Raw genomic sequence first — 23,918 nt, forward strand, 5'->3', positions numbered from 1 at the left:
TGCTGGTTTATGAACTCATTTTATCAACGATGCCCATATGCTTGCTAGCTAGCGCAGATGTTAGCATACTCATTAGTAATCCCAGTTGTTTGTGTCCCGTAGGTGTGAGTTTGTTTCATTTACCAAGTCACCCTTCGTCTGCCTCAGGAGTGGGTTTTTATAACCAAACACAGAATTTAGTTGAATCTGGTTTTTGTCAGATGTTTGTCATTCATTCTATGACCCATGTGTCAGCTTCATTGAAAACAAATACACATGGTCGGAGGGGGCGGGGCTAGGGATGGGTTTTACCACAGTGAATATGTACTTCCAAAATGTAGGGGGTGCTCCATAGAGAAAAATGAACAAAAACAGTAAAGAAGAACCAAAACGGTCCAATCTGACACAGTTCCTCTTTAAATACAGACACGTTTAAAGCCTTCAACAGTTACAGTCCTTTGTGGACCCTGAGGTGCAGGTGGGCGTGGCTTACCCCGGTCCGTCGTCAGGCCGACGCCGTTGGTCAGAACCGAGAGGCCGGGGTTGTTGAGGAGGGTCGAACCGGCCAGGTCCACCTTCGACGCCTGCAGTCGGAACTTCTCCAGCTCTTGGGACAACAAACCAAACTGTTCGCTCTGACTGCGACATTTCTCCTCCAGCTCCCGAACCTTCGACTGTGGAAGATGGAACGTTACGACAACAGAGAAAATCAACAAAATGTACGAGATGATCAGACACAAATCTACCTTTAAACACTGATGTGTCTTCAGTGTTTCTGTTACAGGAAACACATACGCTTTAACCCTCATGTACTCATTGGACATTTATGGACATTTTTCTCAACACTGTTTTTTCGCTTTAAGCCGTTACAGAACTTTTTCTATTTAGTTACATTTTTAAAATACAGTGTCTTTTACTTTTTACCTCTGGACAAAAGGTACATGTACCAAAAACTGCTATAGAATCATTATACATCTTTTTTTTTTTTTTTGTTATCAATCAAAACAGCCAAACATTCAATAATTTTCAGGTTTTTAACCATTTAAATGCCAATTTAATTATTTGAATAATGAATTATTATTTTTTTTAAATAACAAAAATAAATAATAACAATAATAATAGTGATTTGTTAGATAATTATTTAACATCCTTCAAAGACCAAACGGTTGAATCTGGTGGAACACAGTGAAAATGTCAAATATCACTTCTTTTCTTCCAAATGTTGGGATTAAAAAATACATGACTTTATATTGTAACTACAGTGAGATTAAAAAAAATTGGTTTTAATGGGAGTCAATGAGGTATTTTGGGCCAAGAACGGAGAATCTGACACTTCTTAAAAAAAATAATCATACAATAAATCTATTTTGTTGCTGATTTTTGACATATTCAAGCCCCATCCTCCTACTATTTATTATAAGGAAAACATTTAAACTTTTTGTGGGTTTTTTTTAGTCATTGTGTGTATTTTTAATGAATTAAGCTTGCATTTAAAGGGTTAAAATCCTGAAAATGATTGAATGTCTTGTAGTTTTGAGCAGTGCTGAAGTTGTTTAAATGATTTATAAAAATAATTTTTAAAAAAAGTGTAAAAAAAATAGTGATGTTTGATGACTTTACAGCAGTTTTGGTCCATTTTTGTCCAAAACAGTGTCCAGAGGGTCAATCTAAGGAGGACACAAAGGTTAAAGCAGATTATTCTGTAGGTGTCCTGCAGAAACCTTTTCCTTTTACAAATCCACATCTTTAGTAAATGTCCTAATTGAGCTGATTTTACTTTTCTACGTCAGTCAGATTGAATCAACATGAAACATGAAATAAAATGATGGATTATCAGAGTAGGTTTCTGCAAGACGAACATTATTAACAGTCAAACAAAGACAGAATCAGTAAAAACAGAAACACTACGAAATAAAGGATCAGGTGAAAGCAGAAGGAAACAGGGGTGAGATGGTGTAAAAGGCCGGTAAGGGGCAGGAGGCAGGGGTCAAAGGTTGACGGCCTTATCAGAGTTAGTGGTTTCTCTGCTGTTCTGACTCGATCTGAGCACGTCGACTGCAGGTGTCGGAGCTGCAGCTGCACATTCAGCTTCTAAACGCGGCTGATTTCACTTCCGGCCGCGGTGGGAGTTTCCTGGCAAAGCCTCTGCATGAAACCGACCCTGCACCGTTTCCTGTTAGTTCTCACCTACGCACAGAAAAGTCTCAGGGCTTTATCGAGACGGCCGTGGTAGATGTGTTTTATTAACGCCATCCCGTCTCCTCTGTGTGAGAACGTGAACGTTGAATCAGAGGAGTTTAATAATGACCCGAGTCTCCAAAGGCTGAATCAGATCTGGGTCTGTCAGAGCTCGGAGCCAAAGCTGCTCCAGTTTTAATCTGGTCTCACGTGAACGACGCCTAAAAACTCCCTAAACCTCAGCAGTTGCAAGAATATGAAGAAAAAAAACTGGTTCTATTAACATTCAACCATAAAGAATAAAAGTAGAAGGCTAAGTCGTCTCTACGTCTGAGTCGAATGTTTTTGGATGACTCAGTGTGTGCTTTTAAATCTTAAAACATACTTTTACTCTTTGGCTTTTATTGTGGGTTTTTTTTTTGTTTGTTTTTTAACTCTTTTTAGTAAACATTTTTGCATTTTAGCAACATAGAGAAACAATGATACAGCGAAACAGATCAACTAAGATGAGAAAGAAAAAAAAGCTATTATTGTTTTACTTTTTAATTCCTTTTATTATTTTTATTAATTCTTTTATGTGTCTTATTTGTTCTTATGTCTGTGTCCAACACTTTAGTCTGTGTTGTTTTTAGAGTGGTTTATAAATAAAGTTGAATTGCTGTTCTAATTGTGTTTAATAGAGTGTTTTAATAGATAACCTTTACAACCTAAAGAGTCATTTTTGTCTCAAAAAAAAAAAGAAAAAAAATCTGACTTTAGCCATGACAAATAATATTTAAACCCATCTACATTCTCCCATGAGGCTGCTCTGCTGTAGCCTATTTGGGATTAGTTTGTTATTTAACTTTATATTTCCATTACAATAATGCAATGTCTGGTGCATTTATGAAATTATATAACTACAAGAAAGAAAACATTCAAGATTTGTACTTTTTTTTTTTTTTAAATTTCCAAAGCATAATTATATTGTGTAACTGTCATGTATAGTGACTTATTTACAAAGTATGAACAAATGCAAATTGAGCATCTTGTATTGAATTTAGTAAGAAAATAATCCATTTTGGTTTTTATGCTGTAAAAAAATGATGTTATTCCATGTAAAGTCTGTGCATTTCTGCAGATGGACTAAGTTAGAATAGATTCAGGCTGATAACAATTAGGACTGTGTATTGGCAAGAATCTGGTGATACGATACAAATCACAAAACTAGGATCACGATACGATATATCACAATATATCATGATACTATTAAAAAAGGCAATTTTTTGTTTGTTTCTTTTTTTAAATGATTATTTCCTGGAAGAACTGAATTACACTAAAAATATGCAGAAATACTAAACACATTTTTATTTGATCAGAACAGGATCTAATGCTATATCACAAAATGTTCCTGTGTTCAAACTGAAATTCTGTTTTACAGACATTACAGTTTAAGATCCTGTTCAAATGTTCATATTCTATTAGCTCAGAACTAACATCACAACATTATTTTAGTTCATTCTCAACAAAGGAACTACTATCTGCCTCTCAGACAGTAAAAAGCGCTTTTAGGATGATTCAAATAACCATTATTTAATGAAACGGTGGTAAATTATAATAAACAAGATATAAACAATAAAGAAAAAGAAAAAACTAAAATGAACCTCCACAATAGCTGCATTTGAATAAATCCCTAAAAATATCCATACAGTACTTTTTAATATCGATACAGTATTGTGAAATAAATATCGCGATATATTGCAGAACCGATATTTTCTAACACCCATAATAACAATGTTAAAAAGTAAAGACTCATTCAGTTCATTTCAAAATGTTCCTTATGTTTTTAGACCAGAGGAGCTGGAGACAGACGCTAAATATTAATAAATATACATATTTAGGTCCATATGTATATTGATCATTTCTTTGCTGCTACTTTTTTTTCTACTTGCACGGAACAACTGTAACACACAATAATTTCCAATGGGATTAATGACGTATTCTGGTTCTGGTTAAAGCACATGTCTAATGGGTCGATCTACAAACAAAGGGAAGGTTTAGTGAAGGTTCTGTAGCAGGAAGTTCAGAATCTATCAGACAGGGTCCAGTCCTCAAATACCTGCATGCAGTCCAGTGTACTCTGGTGAGCAGAGGAATAACAGAACATGGGAAGCACACATCAACACATGCTTTAAAACAGTAGGAAGGTGAAACATATTCAGTAATAATTAGAAACCCAGCAGTGGGAGTCCAGTCCTGTTAGGATTCAGTACCAGTAGAACCCCTCTGGGCCCTCACACATGTGGGTTCAGTAGAGTTTAGAACTGTTACAGATGGAGGCCAAGAGATGTTCAGCTGTGAAGCAGAGACTGAAAGAAACCAAGCAAGAAGAAAGAAGGAGGAGGAGGAGGAGGAGGAGGAGGAGGAGGAGGAGAACAGCAGCATTTATACAGGAGCAGAGACAGATACTCTACCAGCTCCCTCTGTAACACCAAAGCAGTCAGAACCTACGACAGAACATACAGTGGGTTTAGGACACGTACACGCAACAGAACATACAGTGGGTTTAGGACACGTACACGCAACAGAACATACAACAGAACATACAGTGGGTTTAGGACACGTACACGCAACAGAACATACAACAGAACATACAGTGGGTTTAGGACACGTACACGCAACAGAACATACAACAGAACATACAGTGGGTTTAGGACACGTATACGCAACAGAACATACAACAGAACATACAGTGGGGTTTAGGACACGCAACAAACACGCACATGCAACAGAACACACAACAGAACACGCAGTGGATTTAGTACACGCAACGGGACACGCACACACATAACAGAACATGCAACAGAACACAGTGGGTTTAGGACACACAACAAACACACACGCAACAGAACACACAACAGAACACACAGTGGGTTTAGGATACGCACATGCAACATAATACGCAACAGAACACACAGTGGGTTTAGGACATGCAACGGGACACACACACACACACACACAACAGAACACACAACAGGACACACAATGGGACACACATATGCAACAGGACACACAGTGGATTTTGGGTGACACACACCAGGACACGCACGCACACACACACACACACACACACACACCAGGACATAGTGGCGTTTCTTCAGGGTCTGTTTCATTGGTTCATGGTCTAAATGATTGTCCAATCAGATACATTCCATTAAAGCATGTCCCATGACTCATGAATACTCGTCTCAGGGTCAGGGTTTGGTTGTTCATGGACATAAACAGTATTTGTGTGTCCGTTCATAGCAGACGGACAACATCTGTGCATCAAAACTGTCCAAGTATAAGTTAGAAGGTTTTTCTTGATGTGACTGAACCGGAGGAGGATATTTGTACAAACAGGAAGTCAGTGGTGCATGACATCGACACAGAGGAAGTCACAAAAACCTCCTCCCTCTGTGGAGTTTCACTCACGTCTGTGACAGTTTAGAGCCTTTTCAGCTCAGACTTTTACTTCCTGTACTCTGACTTCTGTTCTTCTGACTGATACGGAAGTGTGACATGGTTTATTCAGTGTGTATTTGTGTGTATTCAGTGTGTATTTGTGTGTATACAGTGCATATTAGTGTGTATTCAGTGTGTACTTGTGTGCATTCAGTGTGTATTTGTGTGTATTCAGTGTGTACTTGTGTGTATTCAGTGTATATTCAGTGTGTATTCAGTGTGTACTTGTGTGCATTCTGTGTGTATATGTGTGTATTCAGTGTGTATCTATGTGTATTCAGTGTGTATCTGTGTGTATTAAGTGTGTATCTGTGTGTATTCAGTGTGTATTCAATGTGCATTTCTGTGTATTAGTGTGTATTCTGTGTGTATTTGTGTGTTTTAGTGTGTATTCAGTGTGTATTAGTGTGTGTTCAGTGTGTACTTGTGTATATTTGTGTATTCAGTGTGTATTCAGTGTGTGTTCAGTGTGTACTTGTGTATATTTGTGTATTCAGTGTGTATTCTGTGTGTATTCAGTGCGTACTTGTGTGTATTAGTGTGTGTTCAGTGTGTACTTTTGTATTTTTGTGTATTCAGTGTGTATTCTGTGTGTATTCAGTGTGTACTTGTGTGTATTAGTGTGTGTTCAGTGTGTACTTGTGTATATTTGTGTATTCTGTGTGTATTCAGTGTGTACTTGTGTGTATTAGTGTGTGTTCAGTGTGTACTTGTGTATATTTGTGTATTCAGTGTGTATCTGTGTGTATTAGTGTGTATTAGTGTGTATTCAGTGTGTATTTGTGTGTATTCAGTGTGTATTATTCAGTGTGTATATGGGACTCACCTCCAACATCTGAACCACTCCTTCGTGTTCCCTCTTGGCAAATAACTGAGCCTGGTGGTTCAAACACAGTATACAGTCAGTGTGTCAGTCTTACTTGTGGCCGTCTCCAGGACACTTTGAGCCCTTCAGTGTTGGACTGTGCCCTCATGTTGCCCCCTGCTGGTGCACTTTCTCACCCGCTGAAGCCGTTTGATTTCATCCTGTTTGAACTTAAGGATAGCCAGTGCCTGCTCATGTTCCAATTCCAGCTGCTGCCTTCGCTCGGCGACCTCTCGCATGTGCTGTAGAACAAGAACACGTGTAAACGGAGCGTTTTTCAGCGTCGTTGTCATGAAGAACCAGCTGACAGGTTGGATACAGTACCTTTAGGACCTGCTCTAGGTTCTCCAGTTTGGCACGGAGTCTCTGGTTCTCCTCGAGAACTGAATTGTGTTGAGCGGTCACTTCAGAGAGATCTTCCCTCAGCTCCTCATTCTCAGCCCGAGTCTAAAAAACAAGAACCATGAGTTCAGATGGTTTCACAGGTCTGACCTCAACGTTCATGTCCACTAGTGGTCAAAGTGTCAGGAACATCAGTCCACTGATCACTTTCCTCCTAATTATAATAATCATTATAATTAGACTATACTGCACAGGTCACTTTAACTTCAGAACTGATCTATGATATGTCCTCTGTTTAACTGCACTGATCCACCTTTATGGTCTGTTCCCTGTCGACTCAAACCCCTGTTTACACTTCCGTTCTAGGTTTATAGTTCTATGATTACAGTCTACATTTATAGTTCTATGAATATGGTTCTGATTATAGTTCTATTCTATGATTATAGTTCTATTCTGTTTATAATTCTATTCTATGGTTCTACTTCTACTCAGTGTTTATAGTTCTACTCTATGTCAATATGTCCATTCTAGGATTACAGTTCTATGTTTATAGTTCTATTCTATGATGATAGTTCTATTCTATGTTTATAGTAATATTCCATGATTATAGTTCTACTCAGTGTTTATAGTTCTATTCTACGGTTTAAAGTTCGATTCTGTTTATAGTTCTATTCTGCTTATCATTCTATTCTATGTTTATAGTTCTATTCTGTTTATAGCTCTATTCTGTTTATCGTTCTATTCTATGTTTATAGTTCTATTGTTTATAGTTCTATTCTGTTTATAGTTCTATTCTATGTTTATAGTTCTATTCTGTTTATAGTTCTATTCTATGTTTATAATTCTATTCTATGATTATAGATATTTTTAATGCTTTTTTCTTGGTGAATGTATCAGTGGTTCTGGTTCAGTCTTCTCACGGATAATGTATCGGTGGTTCTGGTTCAGTATTTTCATGGATAATGTATCGGTGGTTCTGGTTCGGTTCTGGTGGACTCTGCTGGACTGTGGTGGACTCTGACCTGGTCGAGCAGCTGTGCCTTCCTCCTGAGGAGTTCTGCCTCCTCCTTTAGTTGCTCATTCCTGCCTCGCTCATCCTCAAGCTGGCTCTCCTGTTAAACAACACAACAGTGGATGAAGCTTTAGCCCCACCCACGGCGCCGCCGGAGGACATGGGAGGTGACTCACCAAATCCAGACATCTCTTCTGTCGCTTCTTTACTTCATGCTCGAGGTTTTCACATTCTTTTCTCTTGTTGCTCAGCTCACTTTCCTGCAAGACAACAATAAGAGATGGAGACGCTTTCACTGCGGATCTGCAAAGAAAAATCATATCTGGTTGAACTCGATCCGTTTATGGTTCTGCAAAAACAAAACAGAAACTGTACCACGCAAACACACACACACACACACAAAAAAAAGAGTCAAATCACAACAACTCATCTGACAAATTAAAACAAATCTATGTCATCTTCATTTTGCAGTGGGACAAACATGGGCTTTCGTTTCCATAACGACCTCTGACTCTGCAGCAATGAGGTTTTGCCAAGCTTAGCAACCTTTAATTATTCTAAATGCAGCTTACATGCAGGAGCAGCATAGGAGAAATCAGCTTATTTCAGCGAGGCCGCAGGACCTCAATCAAGTATTAGCGCTGCAGCGGCGTGGGGGAAGTAACAGGACACAAAGGCTAATAAGAGAAAAACCAGCAGCCAACTGGAACAGATACCACAACGACTGATGACACAGCAACACAACTACACAATCACACAATTAGAATGCAATCTGTCGCATTCAGATCTCTGTGAATCTGTGAGTCTGTCGCATTCAGAACTCTATGAATCTGTCGCATTCAGACTTCTGTGAATCTTTCGCATTCAGAATCTGTCGCATTCAGACCTGTGTGAATCTTTCGCATTCAGGCCTCTGTGAATCTGTTGCATTCAGACCTCTGTGAATCTTTTGCATTCAGAATCTGTCGCATTCAGACTTGTGTGAATCTGTCGCTTTCAGACCTCTGTGAATCTGTTGCATTCAAACCTCTGTGAATTTGTCGCATTCATGATTTTGCCTTTATATATTATGTACAGAAATGTTTACTATACCCATGTTTGGTATCTTTTTTTTCAGCACAACTTCATCTATCTCATTTGTCTATTATTTTTTCACTTTAACCTATTGTTTCAACACAAAAGGACAAAAAAAACCACAAGAAATATCAAATCTGATTTGAAAAATTTATATAATTTATTGCATAAATAACACAAAGATGCTTAATGAACCTTTTCAGAGACTTTAAAAGGAGACTTTAAAAGTGAATATTGGTTCCAAATATTAGGTATATAAAATCAAAATGGTACTAAACTAAAACTATATGCAGAGTCAGAACCAGACACGGTGAAGCTGTGTTCAGCTTCTATGCTCTACATGTCTGGAACAAAGTCCCAGTAAACCTCAGATCAGCTGAAACACTCAGTTGATTTAAATCCAGGTTAAAGACCCACCTGTTCTCAGCAGCATTTGAATACAGTTTTTATTCAGAAGGTCAGATCAGCACTGTTTACATTGAGCTTAAAGTTATCTGTTTTGGTTTTTTTTTATTTCATGCCTATACTTTTTATTGCTTCCCTGCTGTAAGGCTTTTAATGTTTTATTTAAAGCACTTTGAATGGTCTTGTACATTAAATGTGCTACATAAATAAACCTGCCTTGTCTTGTGTGTTTAAAGCCAAAGATTCACTGGGTTTTAAAGGGAAAATGGAAATTAAATCTGTTGGCGACAATAAACGCAGCGTCTGTAATTACTTTCTGCTCATTACAAATGTGTTTTCTTATCATCAGTGACACCATCAGTGACAGAAAAGCCAGGTGTAGATTACTGCACAAAGGGAGACTTTGATTTTCCTTGGTCAGGATATGTACAGTCAGTCCAGCTTGGATTTACAAGGCTGACAATTAATACTGAACAAACAAGAACTGAAACTATGAATTATGACAGAGCTGCAGCATCTGAAACTGACCACAATGAACATTTGATAGATAAACAGAACCACAGTGCTTCAGTTTCAGACTCACAGTTTGTCTGCTATGGATTGGGACTGGCTCTGTCAACTAAACACAGATTTTGATTAGTAAGTTTTATTTTTTATTTTTATTGATTACTAGAAATTTCAGGTGACCCCATTTGAATTCCAGGCGACCCAACATAGGATGAAAAACACTGCACTACTGTGTCTTAGATCAGTGATGACACTAATAGTCGAATAAACTCCTTTGAACAAATGTCTGTGCTGCAGACAGGACATTTTACTACATGTTAGTATGAATCCAAACACATGAAGCAGATTCCAGTGTTTTCTGCATCACTTTCATATTTTCCTCATGTGAAAATACTGATGCATTAAGGAAAGTAAATCAAAAATAATTTCAGCAGTCTATTGTGGGTTCAACTCACATGACAAAAACTCAACCAATTATATAGAAGAAAAATGGGAGAAGGAGCTCAGTGTGGAAATTAAAGATGATAATTGGCTTAATATGTGTTAGATACACCAAACATCCACTAGTTTGCGGATCTGGAGGGAGTTCTCCTGGAAAAATCTGGTGCGTTTCTTTATTTCACCAAAGAGGAAAAGTCAGCAGTTAAACAGACAGCAGAAATGTTGGAGGGAATGTGGAGAATCTGATGTAGATCCCACACGTTTTTTACGAAATGTGATAAAATAACTGTGTTTTGGGAGATGGTGTGTGGTGTACGACAACAAATAATGGGTATGAGATTCCAATGTGCCGTGATGGACGGTATTTGTGTGACTTATCTGATGGAAATGTAGCGGGAAACAACATATACTTGGTTAAGGTACTTTTTAGTGGCTGAAAAAAAAAAAGCGATTACAAGGAACTGGGGAAGGACAAAAGCACCAACACAGGACCAGTGGATCAGAATTATTGAAGGAATATAAACAATGGAAAGGGTGACTCATACACTATAGGAAGCACAAATGGACAAAAAGTGGAATAAATGGACTGTCTACAGCACAGGTGTCAAACATGCGACCCAGGGGCCAAATCCGGCCTGCCAAAGGGTCCAATTCGGCCCGTGGGATGAATCTGTGAAATGCAAAAATTACACTGAAGATATTAACATTCAGTGGTGTCAAAATCATTTTAATTCAGGTTCCACATACAGGGTGGGGAAGCAAAATTTACAATGAACATTTAGTTGTTTTTTCTCAGCAGGCACTACGTCAATTGTTTTGAAACCAAACATATATTGATGTCATAATCATACCTAACACTATTATCCATACCTTTTCAGAAACTTTTGCCCATATGAGTAATCAGGAAAGCAAACGTCAAAGAGTGTGTGATTTGCTGAATGCACTCGTCACACCAAAGGAGATTTCAAAAATAGTTGGAGTGTCCATAAAGACTGTTTATAATGTAAAGAAGAGAATGACTATGAGCAAAACTATTATGAGAAAGTCTGGAAGATACTATTAAAGAAGAATGGGAGAAGCTGTCACCTGAATATTTGAGGAACACTTGCGCAAGTTTCAGGAAGCGTGTGAAGGCAGTTATTGAGAAAGAAGGAGGACACAGAATAAAAACATTTTCTATTATGTAAATTTTCTTGTGGTAAATAAATTCTCATGACTTTCAATAAACTAATTGGTCATACACTGTCTTTCAATCCCTGCCTCAAAATATTGTAAATTTTGCTTCCCCACCCTGTACAGACACATAGAGTCCAATTAGATTTCAAGTGGGTCAGAACCAGTAAAATATGATCATAATAACCTATAAATAATGACAACCCCAAATGTTCTCTTTCTTTTTTTTGGTGTAAAAAGGTAAAATTACATGAAAATGTTTACATTACCAAACTATACTTTTACAAAAAAATGTGAATGACCTGAACAAATCTGAACAAACGTATATGACCAATATTCTGCCTGTTACTAAATGTTTTTTTTTGTGCGATTGTAATGCACATGTGTAAATGATAAACGGATAAAACGAGGCATAATAGTGTCAAAATTGCACTTGTTTTTCTTAAGACAATTCAAGTTGTTCATGTTATTCAGATTTTTAAGGAAACTTTGTCGATGTAAACCTGATCATAATATAATTTGGCTTTTTTTCACTGGTATCAGCTTACTAGTTTGGCCCACTGGAGATCAAATTGGGCTGAATGTGGAACTGAACTAAAATAAGTTTGACAGCCCTGGTCTATAGAGTTCAGAATGGAGGAAAGACTGGATAATACGAATGTAATGGAATGTGTGTAACGTACCCAAACAATGTTGGTTTGTTCATTTTTTTGTTTTTTTGTTAAATATATGTGTAAAAAATGTCAATAAAAACTTAAGTGGGAAAAAAAAAAAAAAAAGAAAAAACCCTGGTGTGTATAATATTCAACAGCGGCCGATTAAAGCACCGTCCCAGATGTGACCCGGTCTCCGTTTAAACCGTGGAACCCACTTGTCAAACCCACAGGGCTGATGTGCTACTCCTGTTTCCAACCTCCATTTAATCCCGACGTTACATAACAGATCTGACCCTGGTTTTTCCTTCAGTGACCGTCAGCGTCACAGCTGATTCAGACCTCAGCGTGGAAACAGAACGGATCAGAACCTTTATAGAGCGAACATACGTTTGAATGATGAAACCCAAGAAAAGGATTCACACTGGGTTTAATGGATGAAAGTTCAGATGTGTCAAAACTTTGGATGAAAATAACTTATTTTTTCTGTGTTGATTATTTTTGTTTGTTTGTTTCTACATCATTGGTGTCTGTATATAGTGTATATATTTACTTCCATTTCCTGTAGATTTGTACAAATGCAAACCTTATATTTTTTTCTGCTTTATTAGTGTATTCTATTTATATTATTTATCGCTTATCTCTTCATACTTGCTCTCCTTTTTTCTTTTCTGTTTGTGTTTTTTCAAGACTGTTTTTGTATGAAGCTGATCCATTGTGACCAAATCATTTCCCTTGTGGATCAATAAAGTTTGTCTGAGTCTGAGTTTTCGGTTTAATCCATAAAATATCAGGAAATGGTGAAAAATGCTCAATATGTCGTCCTCAGATGTCCAACAACCCAAAGATATTCCGTTACAGACTAATTTATTCTCTACTTCAGATGTGTACACGGATTCACTCGTCCATCCTCTGTTTTCATTTAGTTTTTTGTTCTTATTTCATCAGTATATTTTACATGCAGACACTGAAATCCACCCTCTGCATTTGTCACACATCCAGACTGGAGGCAGTGGGCGACCATGTCAGGTGTCCTGGGAACAAATGGGGGGGTTACGTGCCTTGCTCAAGGGCACATCAGCCAATAATTTCTCTCTCCTTGGTTAAAGGCTGATTTTTCATCCTTCTAGACCTCATCTGTTTTTCAGTGTCTTGAGGCTTATGGATACAGGCCTAATGGAGAATACCCTGCAGTACCGTCAGGAACCACGGGGGGCAGCGTTGACATTTGAAGACAGTGATTTCCAGGAATAGAGGAACTTTTCCAAGAGAAACTACCAATATATTTACATCAGTAATATCTCCTCTGTCAACATGTTTGTTATTATTGACTTTCTTCCTCTCTCATAAAACTCTACTCTTCTTCATGTCCAGTAGGTTAATTCAGAGCAGCGCCCTCTGGTGGACTGACCTATAAACACTCATTCCAACGCAATGAACACATGGAAGAAAGAGGCTTACACTGGCGAGGGCTGACACCAAGGGTATATCCCCCAAATTTCCATTTTCCTCTGCTATAAATAAACCTATCTACAATAATTGCTTGACACTGGTTGTGAACTCAGTCTGAGCTCCATGGACCTGATAGTGTCAGAAAAATAAACCCATTTAACCCTAAACTCCACCTAGTGAATGAAAATGAGCCCATATGAACTCTGGATGGAAGAACATGGACATAAGGAAGAACATCAATAATTTGATTTCAATCTGCTGATTATTGATGATTTATATCCAAAAAACTGATGTTCAACTACAGCACCCTCATGTGGATGACTGATAATATTGATAGAAGCTGAACTCTACAGGGTTCTTCCACTAGGGGTCCACTATGGTGGTTATCAAGGAGAACAATCCAGTCAAATCTGAGTTATTGACAAAACACCAAGGAGATCCAACGGCAGCATTCAGAGTAAAATCGTTATATCCTCCAAACTCAATTTCAGGGATATAATAAATGCAGTGAAGTTTACCTCAACGAAAACGAATGCATCTGTTTCATGTTTATGTCGACAATAAATGAGTCTGAACTGTCACAGAGAAGGAACGGATCTAGAAAATACTGACATTTAATGAATCTAAATAATCACAGACCGATTTAAGAATCAACAGATTTACTGTGAAGCGTCTCACCAGACTATGTAGGTGCTGCTTGTTGGGGGGGTCCTCCTGATGGGAGGGGGGCGGGCTGAGGCCCGGTGGGGGCGTCACACACGGCCCCGACTCCTCCTCCTCTCCGGGGGTTTTCTCACACCTGGGCGGAGCTTCATCTAAGGCCACACCAGGGGTCTCTGCTGCAACCTGGAGATGTCACACACACCATGTTTACACACAGTGGAACCATTTTAACCAAAGGTTCCCAAACAGCGTTCAACTGACAACCTTCCACACCTGGACCCACCTGGAACCAAACAAACCCTCCCTGAAGGATTGGACAGTGACCCACCCCTCTGGTCAACGACCCTGAAACTGACACACAATACCCACTAACCACCCTATACCCAGGGACACACCCACTTACCACCCTAACACTTAAATTGGGATTAACACCTACACAGACCACTCCCCCTTCAGGTCCGTAAAACCACTCCTCCTGCAGGTGTATAAGTCCACTCCCCCTGCAGGTGGAAAAGACCACTCCCTCTGCAGGTGTGTAAGACCACTCCCCCTTCAGATTTATAAGACCACTCCTCCTGCAGGTGTGTAAGTCCACTCCCCCTTCAGATTTATAAAACCACTCTCCCGGTAGGTGTATAAGACCACTCCCCCTTCAGATTTATAAGACCACTCTGCCTGCAGGTCTATAAGACCGCTCCCCCTTCAGATTTATAAGATCACTCCCTCTTCAGGTGTATAAGACCACTCCCCCTGCAGGTGTGTAAGACCACTCCCCTGCAGGTATGTAAGACCACTCCCCCTGCAGGTATGTAAGACCACTCCCCCTGCAGGTTTATAAGACCACACCCCCTGCAGGAGTATAAATCCAAACAAAAACAGTTCAACCTCCTCTTTTCATTCCTTTAAACTCCTTCTGTTAACCCTATGGTGTCCAGGTGAGGATATTAAACACACTTTACACTTCATGTTATTAAAGGTCAGATTATTTTTCACTATTTGCTTTAGGTCTGAATTCAACAGTTGTTCATTTGTGTCTCATTATTTAAATTCTGATCCATCCACTAAAACCATCCCATAATAAACAGTGTCAAATTCCTACACTAACACCCTTCTACCAAGTGAGTACAAAATACACACTGACACAGTTAACATTTAACCTAGAACCAAAAATAATAATAATATGAACCAAAGTTGGTGTTTATCACTGATAGATGACAGGTGGGAAAAAATGCAATTTATATGTAGAATACTGAATTTAGAAAAAAAGCTTTTTGGTGTTTTTTTTTTTTTTTAATCAAAAATATGGTTGGTTTCCATTACAAACATGGCATTTAAATGGTAAAAATATGACAGTTATTGAGTTTTTGGTATTTTTGTTCATGGCACAAGTTGATGAAATATAATAACAATTAAAAACAAAAAAGTTCAATCAAACTCTAGTAAAAACATTATGACATTACTACATTTAGCATTTAACATAGCACAAAAAATAATAACGTATATTAACCAATGTTGGTGTTCATCACTGACCTTTGACAGGATTAAAAAATTTAAAGATAACTAATCCAATTATCATTTAGAATACTGAAAAAAAAATGTTTTGTGTTTTTGCATCAAAAATATGGTTTGTTTCCATTATAAACATGTCATTTAAAGGATTAAAAATATGACAGTTACTGAGTATTTGGTATTTTTGTATATGGATCAAGGTGATGAAATATAAAAAATGTAAAAAAGTTTAAAACAAACTAACATTTTCTTAAACATGACTCCGGCGCTGTGCGGATTATGTGCTTTAGGTGGTTAAAGGATGTCTACGGGTGGATAATGAAGGGTTAAACCTGTTGAGCTCTGTTTTAACGTTCAACAGTCATGCTTTTCTGTTTTTGGTTGGAGTCATCCATCTGTACCACAGAAGATCTTTGTTTCTGCTACAGATGATGGAAACAGGGGCCGAGTGTTGATAAAACTGGGATAATAATCAGACAATTCTGAATCTGAGGATGTGAGGGGAACAAACGCTTCCCATGACACGCGTCCCATATTAGAAGGAAACCTACTCAATGAGCTTCAGGAAAATATATGATTGTTCTATCGCAGACCAGTGCTTAACATGGCACCCCCCCCACCCACCCACCCCCACCCCCGGTGAGCCAGGGATTATCACCAAGCCTTGGGTCCATGGGTAATCCTGGGGGGGGGGTCCCTGAGGCCTGTCTTCTCTAATTAGACCAGGTTTAAGGACTTCAGTCTCACGCTGGGCTTCTACTCAGACGGGCTCTGGTGTATGGATATGTGCTGGGGGGGTGGAGGGGCTGAGGTGGGGGCCAGCCTGAAAGTGGTTAAGGGTTAAGAGTCGGGAATCAGTGTCTAATTTTAGAGCAAACCTACTTACGGTTGGAGTAGAACTGTGCTAGTGCGGCCAAGGCCGTGACCCAATAACAGGATCAGAGGGGCGGGGCCACGTGCTGCTCAGGATCTCCACTTTACAGCGAGGCCATTAACGGCACCGTTACGGACATATACAGACGTAGAACAGACAGCAAAGGCCTGAACAGACACTGAAATATGACATGAAACATCCAGCAGTCTGGGTTTGGACTGTGCACATGCATTTACCCACTTATTTATTCTGTCTGTAATATTTTTAAAGACTTTTGACATTGTTTTATGTTGGTTTTACGTGTATTTAATGTTTTCAGCTGCTTTAATATTTGGTACAAATAAAGAACTTTGAATCACTTGTTGAAATAAGTAACTAAATCAGTTTTTACACTGATGTGGTTGTTGTTGCCTATTTTTTTCCTTCTGGGGCATTTCCTCTTCATGACTTCCTCCTTGTTTTTTTTAATTCAACGTTATTCATCTTGTTCTATTTCAGTGGTTTTAATGTCTTTTATAGTATCTTATCTAATGCTCTTTCACTGTGTTTTGTCTCAGTTCTAGATTTTAATGTGATTTTCTATGATTGAATGTATTTCCATTCCTTTGTAAAACACTACACTATAAAACTAAACTGGTTTCTCTGTTTTATGCTTGCTTTGCAGAGTTATTTGTCCTGCTGTATGTTTTGAAACTATTAGTACATTTTTACTTAATTCTGCTGGGATCACAGATATTGTATCTCAGTGGATGACGGATGAATCTGGTTGAATAGTTTCTGGACGTATTTATGACCACGTGTTGCACGTTTTTAATTTTGCTACAGATTCAAACACAAAAACGTAAACTTCAGTTAGTGCTAGAAATTGAACTCATGCACATGCAAATGTTATGCTACTTTATGCTATGTTATGTTGTACTATGTTACATTATGTTAGGCTGTGTTATGCTACTTTATGCTATGTTATATTACATTAAGTTATGCCATGTTGTTATGTTTGTTATGCTACTTTATGCTATGTTATATTACACTGCTTTATGCCATGTTATATTATGCTACTTTATGCTATATTATATTATACTGTTTTATGCCATGTTATATTATGCTACTTTATGCTATGTTATATTATGCTATGTTATGTTACATTATGCTACTTTATGCTATGTTATGGTATACTACTTTATGCTATGTTAAATTGCACTACATTATGCTATGTTACGTTTTGTTATGCTAATGTCATGTTATGCTACTTTATGCTATGTTATGTTACGTTATACTATACTATGCTATGTTATGCTATGTTATGCTAATGCTATGTTACGTTATGCAACTTTATGCTATGTTATGTTACTTTATGCTATGTTATATTATGCTATTTCATGCTATGTTATGTTGCGCTACGTAATGCTATGTTACGTTATGCTAATATTATGTCAATACAAAAGCCCACTGTCTCTACATCCTGCACATTCATTGTAATTAAACATTACAAACAGGGATGGACCAGTATCGACCAATACTCGGTGTCATCATATCAGACATCTTCTCTCCGACAGTAGTGTCTGTTGTGTTTTATAAAAGGTTTTTTCATAAATGTGTGTGCTTTAATCTGTGTTCATTCATAGATAATGTGATGAAGACTTTAAAATAAGAGTGAGTTTGTATTTAATGAACATTCTATGGATAAACAGAGTACCATCAGTATCATCACCATCTGAAACATCCTGTTAAATATATAATCTGTGCATCACTAATCACATATTACATATAAGAGTTTATTTCCATCACAGTGACGGTCTGTCTGTTTAATTTCTGCTTCAAACAGTCAATTTGTCGTCACGTGTCTGATTTTTTTCGTCATTATTAAAGCTAGGTTTCAGTTTAAAGCAGCTGAAATCTGGAAAAGTCTCTGTGATGATATTAGACAATGTTTATGTCCAAGAAGAAAACTTCTTTTTCATTCTGCAAATGACAACTGAAGTGTTTTCATCTGCACTTGTCTCCATTTATTTGAACTATTTTCCTTTTTTTAAACAGAATTCTATATTCTACTAATTTTACTCTTTATTCTTCTTTGTCTTTATAACTTGTATTATTTGTTTGAATCCCTCTGAACGACCCTGGGTTTGAATTCTACTGTACAACTAAACTTATCTCATACCATCGAACCCCGACTGTTCATGTGCATCACTGTACCTAAAGGTAAACGAGGCGATCCTTGCTTTATCTTTCATTGGGGGAGTTGGGGTGGTGGCGGTGGGGGACCAGATGGTGTCGGTAGTAGTGATGAAAGGCCAGCAGGAGGCACTAATTCCATTGGCCTCTGGACAAAAACAGTTCACAGGCACCAGGGCTTTTAATTAGTGCTTTAGTGATTGTATTTCCCTGTAACTGATGATGTCCGTGCCTCCCTCGTGGTTGGGTTTAAACCTCTGAACACACACCGGGCGCTTGGATGAATCATCAGTCATGGCTCCAGCGTGTGTTCTGAGTCCTAATCAGCTGTAAAGGCTTCGGCTGCTTAAGAGAAGGGAGTCCTCACCAATCTGGTGAGTGTGAAGGTTAGCGGTGATCCCTCAGCCAACGCCAGCTCTGGTCCAACACTTTAACAGACGCACTTATGGCCTTAAATATGAACAATATGAGCCACCATACTAAAGGACAGGTCACAGTAACCCTCCCATATCACAGTATATGCAACCACAATGAAAATGTGGACATAATATTTACATCTAAATAATTATTTACAGTATCTAATTGTCTTTTTCTCTGCACTTGTTTGTTATATTTGCTGCTGTTATCTGTGAAATTTCCCCATGGATCAATAAAGTCACATCTTATCTTATATTGATGCATTAATGGATGCAGACGTTTCAAAACAGCATGTGGAGACTTTAAATGGAAAATGTGCACATGATTATTCTAGAATAAGCGAACTATGTTGGTTTTATGAAGCCTGATTGAATAATAATAATAATAATAATAATAATAATAATACAGCCTGCAGATCTTCATGGGATGTTTTATTCCTTTTTTACTTGAGGCCTTTTCCTTTATTTGTCCCTTACTGTTATTTATTCACCTCCATCCTACTGGAAAACTACATTTCACTTTACATATTACAGTTTATTACTGCACCTTACTGTTTAAATGATCCAGATTTCTTACCCACATCAGTTTTTACTTACTTTTAATGTATTCTGTATCATGTGTTTGCTCTTGTGTACTGTTTTTTGTATTCTTGCATTCTATTTTTACTGTCACATGCTGTTGCTGTACGGCAATTTCCCAGATTGGGATCAATAAAGTCTGTCTGTCATAATAGAACATTATATTTACATTATATATTCATTCATTCATTTTCTGAACCCGCTTTATCCTCACTAGGGTCACGGGGGTCGCTTGGAGCCTATCCCACCTACATAGGGGCGAAGGCGGGGTACGCCCTGGACAAGTCGCCAGTTCATCGCAGGGCTGAACATATAGAGACAAACAATCACTCTCACATTCACACCTATGGGCAATTTAGATTAACCAATTAACCTGTTAGTGCATGTCTTTGGATGGTGGGAGGAAGCCAGAGTACCCGGAGAGAACCCACGCAGACACGGGGAGATCATGCAAACTCCACACAGAAAGGTCCCACCCCCCGTCAACTGGTGTTGGAATCGAACCCAGGAACTTCTTGCTGTGAGGCACGAGTGCTAACCACTGCACCACCGTGTTGCCCATTTACATTATATATATTACTATAAATAGTCCTGTATAGGACTCCATAGTTACTCCTATGTTGAGTGTTCGCTTATTTATTTTATTTTGAATATTTGCAATAAAATCAAACAACAAGAGAATTATATAAAAAAGAAAGAAAACCATTCCAAAAGGAGCAGGATGGAGTTTAACTTATAATCCCCCACCTCCTTCCTCCATCAGTGTGTTAGGGTTCTAAGATGGTCTAAGATTCTACCTATAGGTGTAGTAGCTCTATACCAGTAGGATGAGGGTGGAACATGTAGAGTCGTATAAATGTTGTACTTGGCGTCCGTCTGCAGCAGATTCGTGGTTCAGTATCGAACATACGTCGCTGTGAGTCCGCAGCTCAAAGGCCTTAAAAGAGCAATCCCCCTTTTTGTAAAGCAAATGCAAAAGCTCACAATGATGAGTTTAAAGCAAATATAATCAGGTTTTAGGCGATGTGATATAATTCTGACATGGTTTTGACGAATGAGCACAGAGGGGGAATATTACATAATGCCTCATTTATACAATGTTAGGAGGAATAAAGCGACTGTCATGGAGAGCATTAGACCGAGGCTTAGGCTTTTATGAATCGTTTCAGAGCTCCATGTGCCAACACACTGACCCGAGCAAAGTGACCGAGTGGAAATCAACGCCTGCTCGACACGCCTCTGAGTGGCTTCATTTAGTCCAACCCCTTCATCCATGTTCCTAAACTACAGTCGGATCGGCCGGTTCATGTCACACAGACCTATTCTGTCTGCTTTAAATCTGTTCTTCAAACCCATCTTTTCTCTTTGGCTTTGACACCATGTGAGATGTGATTATTTTTATTCTAATGTTTATTTGGTATTGGTTTATTGTTTTTATTTTTAATTGTACAGATGTTTTATGTCTTTTAATCTATTCTTGTATTTTATTCTTTTAATTTGGTTTTACACTGGAAAAAATCTAAATCTTACCAAGTGTATTTTTCTCATTTCTAGTCTGCATAGGTCATCACACTTAAAATCAGACAGAATTACCTAAAGAGGGACTTTTCAGTGAGACATAAGAACTGATTTATAGACAATAGATCTGGAAAATCTGATTTGAAGAAATTTTACTAAGATAATTTTCACTTGTTCCATTGGCAGATTTTTTTGTTTAATTCAAGATTTTTTTTTGCTCAATTCAAGATATTCTTTTTACTTAATACATTTTTTTTAATTCAAGATTTTTTTTTTTTTTTTTTTGCTTAATTCAAGATTATTTTTCCTTAATCAAAGATTTTATTTTTTTTGCTTAATTCAAGCAAAAAAATCTGCCAATGGAACAGGTGAAAATTATCTTGTTCAGATTTGTTGAACTAAGGTTATCCAGATCTATTGTCTATAAATCAGTTCTTCTATCTCACTGAAAAGTTCCTCTTTAGGCGATTCTGTCTGATTTTAAGTGTGATGAAATATTTGGACTAGAAATGAGGAAAATACACTTGGTCAGATTTAGATTTTTTACAGTGTATTTGTTCTTCTGTCCAATATTTTGGTCCACTGTGGTTGTTTTAAAGTGATTTACAAATAAAGTTGGATTGAATATAATATACACGTATTCACTAATCTGTTCACCTGCTTTTAGCTCTGATTTTCATGACATTTATTTATTTCTTCCTCTTCAGTTCAGGTTTATTACATAAATAACAAGACGTATAATGATACAAAACAAGACCTGAAATAAACTGTATTCTGTTTTCCACATTGTCTTCATTTTGCATGAGCTTCATACAGTATAATCTGATTTTTTTTTTTACTGTTCATGAGCTCCTGGTTTCAGTTGAATCTGTCTGAATGTCTGGGTGATGACACACAGATGAAACACAGCATTTAAGAAACATTATTTATTGTAGCAAATCATTTCTGATTTTTAAATTCATTATGCACCAGTTATTCCTAATTAAAAAGATATTAAAGCTGTCACATCTGCAGAGTCTCTTTTTTATTTTAACTGATATAAACTGATTAAGAATAGTAGAAAAAAGCCTAGAATCAGATTAAATGTCTGTCAGTTTGAGTCTGTTATTAAATACTAATATTAATTATTGATTTATTCTTCTGTACAGCACTTTGGTCCATTACGGTTGTTTTACAGTGCTTTACAAATAAAGTTGGATTGGATTAATTAAAACAGACATGTCAGATCTTTAACTGACACCAGTTCAATCCAACCATGAAAACTACATTTTAACATCTTCATGTTAATTAAAAGCCAATTCCAGGTAATTCTGTTACTGTTTCTGTGATCAATGATCCGTCAATAAAAGTCTGTTTTAATCTGTGGCAGACGACGGCATCGAAATAAATAAGAAAACAGTGACGAACATTAATACGTCACCAAACCCTGGGATGATCTTTAATAATAAAGATGAATATGATGACGATGTCAATGGGTTGAAATACACCATATGGACAAAAATATTAAGACACATCACACCTAAAGCTGAAATATAATCTTGATAAAAAGGTTCATATCAGCTGTTTGTATTGTATTATTTTAGTTTTACCCCAGTATTTCTTACTTTACAGGCTGTTTTTGCCCTGAATGAATGTTATTTATGATCAAACATTTCAGAAACCTCGAGACAGAATATCTAAAACTATTACAATGGTAAAAAAAAAAAGTTAGAACTGAGAAAAACTGAAGCATTTTGTAAATGTAGATAAAATTAACTCTGAAGATGAAATAAAAGCATTTACTGCAATGATATTAATGAATTCAGCCTGTTCCAGTGCTTTAGTCCATAAACTGTCAAACTCATTTATGTTCAGGTTCCACATTTAGCCCAGTATCATCTCCAGTGGCTCAGACCAGTAAAACATTAACATAATAACCTACAAATAATGAGAACGACAAATGTTTCCTCTTTGTTTTAGTGCAAGGAAGTCAAATTTACAAACTGTTCTTTCCTACTAAATGTGAATAACCTGAAAAACCTGACATTTCTTTGGAATAATACCAACTTACAGATGACAGTGGATCTACAGAGGTATAAAACATTAAGTCACAGGCAGAGTACTGGTACAGTTTTAGAGTTTGGAACTAAAATGAGTTTCACATCCCTAGTTGGTCATATGTTCAGGGTAATTTTTGTATTTGACAAATTCATCCTGTGGACCTGATTGGACCCTTTGATGAACCTGTTTTGGCCCACAGGACATAAGTTTGACACCCCTGGGATAGTGTATCTGAACTGTCACATCTGTTTTATTCATATAAAAGGCGATAATAATAATAATAATAATAATAATAATAATAATAATACTTGAGGATAGATTATGTACATTTCAATGTTATTTTGTTTTTGTCTTATTTTGCTTTGTTTTATTTTGTTTCTTTGTATGTTTGAAATTAAAAAATAATGATAATAATGGTTTTCCTGATACTGTACTGACGCATCAGTGATCAATAAACACTATTGATCACAGTGTTTAATTATACAGTATTGAATTGGAAAAGAACATGCATTTCATATCTTCATTTTTCATTCTGTGTCATTTCCTATTTTATTCTTGTTATGTTTGATGAGAATATCTG

At 37.3% G+C, this 23,918-nt stretch overlaps 1 protein-coding gene across 2 annotated transcripts in view; it reads right to left on the minus strand.

Moving 5' to 3' along the window:
* tspoap1 (TSPO associated protein 1) overlaps positions 1 to 23,918 on the minus strand; it is a 102,984-nt gene that overhangs the window by 32,854 nt on the left and 46,212 nt on the right. For both annotated transcript variants that reach the window (XM_030153191.1, XM_030153193.1), the window contains exons 7-14: positions 14,243 to 14,410; positions 8,036 to 8,119; positions 7,870 to 7,959; positions 6,830 to 6,952; positions 6,643 to 6,747; positions 6,467 to 6,517; positions 4,611 to 4,643; positions 473 to 653 (exon numbers count right to left, since the gene is read on the minus strand). In XM_030153191.1, coding sequence (XP_030009051.1) covers positions 473 to 653; positions 4,611 to 4,643; positions 6,467 to 6,517; positions 6,643 to 6,747; positions 6,830 to 6,952; positions 7,870 to 7,959; positions 8,036 to 8,119; positions 14,243 to 14,410 — 835 coding nt within the window. The remainder of the gene's footprint in view (positions 1 to 472; positions 654 to 4,610; positions 4,644 to 6,466; positions 6,518 to 6,642; positions 6,748 to 6,829; positions 6,953 to 7,869; positions 7,960 to 8,035; positions 8,120 to 14,242; positions 14,411 to 23,918) is intronic.

This window comes from Sphaeramia orbicularis, chromosome 14 (assembly GCF_902148855.1).
Source record: "Sphaeramia orbicularis chromosome 14, fSphaOr1.1, whole genome shotgun sequence".
Classification (NCBI taxonomy): domain Eukaryota; kingdom Metazoa; phylum Chordata; class Actinopteri; order Kurtiformes; family Apogonidae; genus Sphaeramia; species Sphaeramia orbicularis.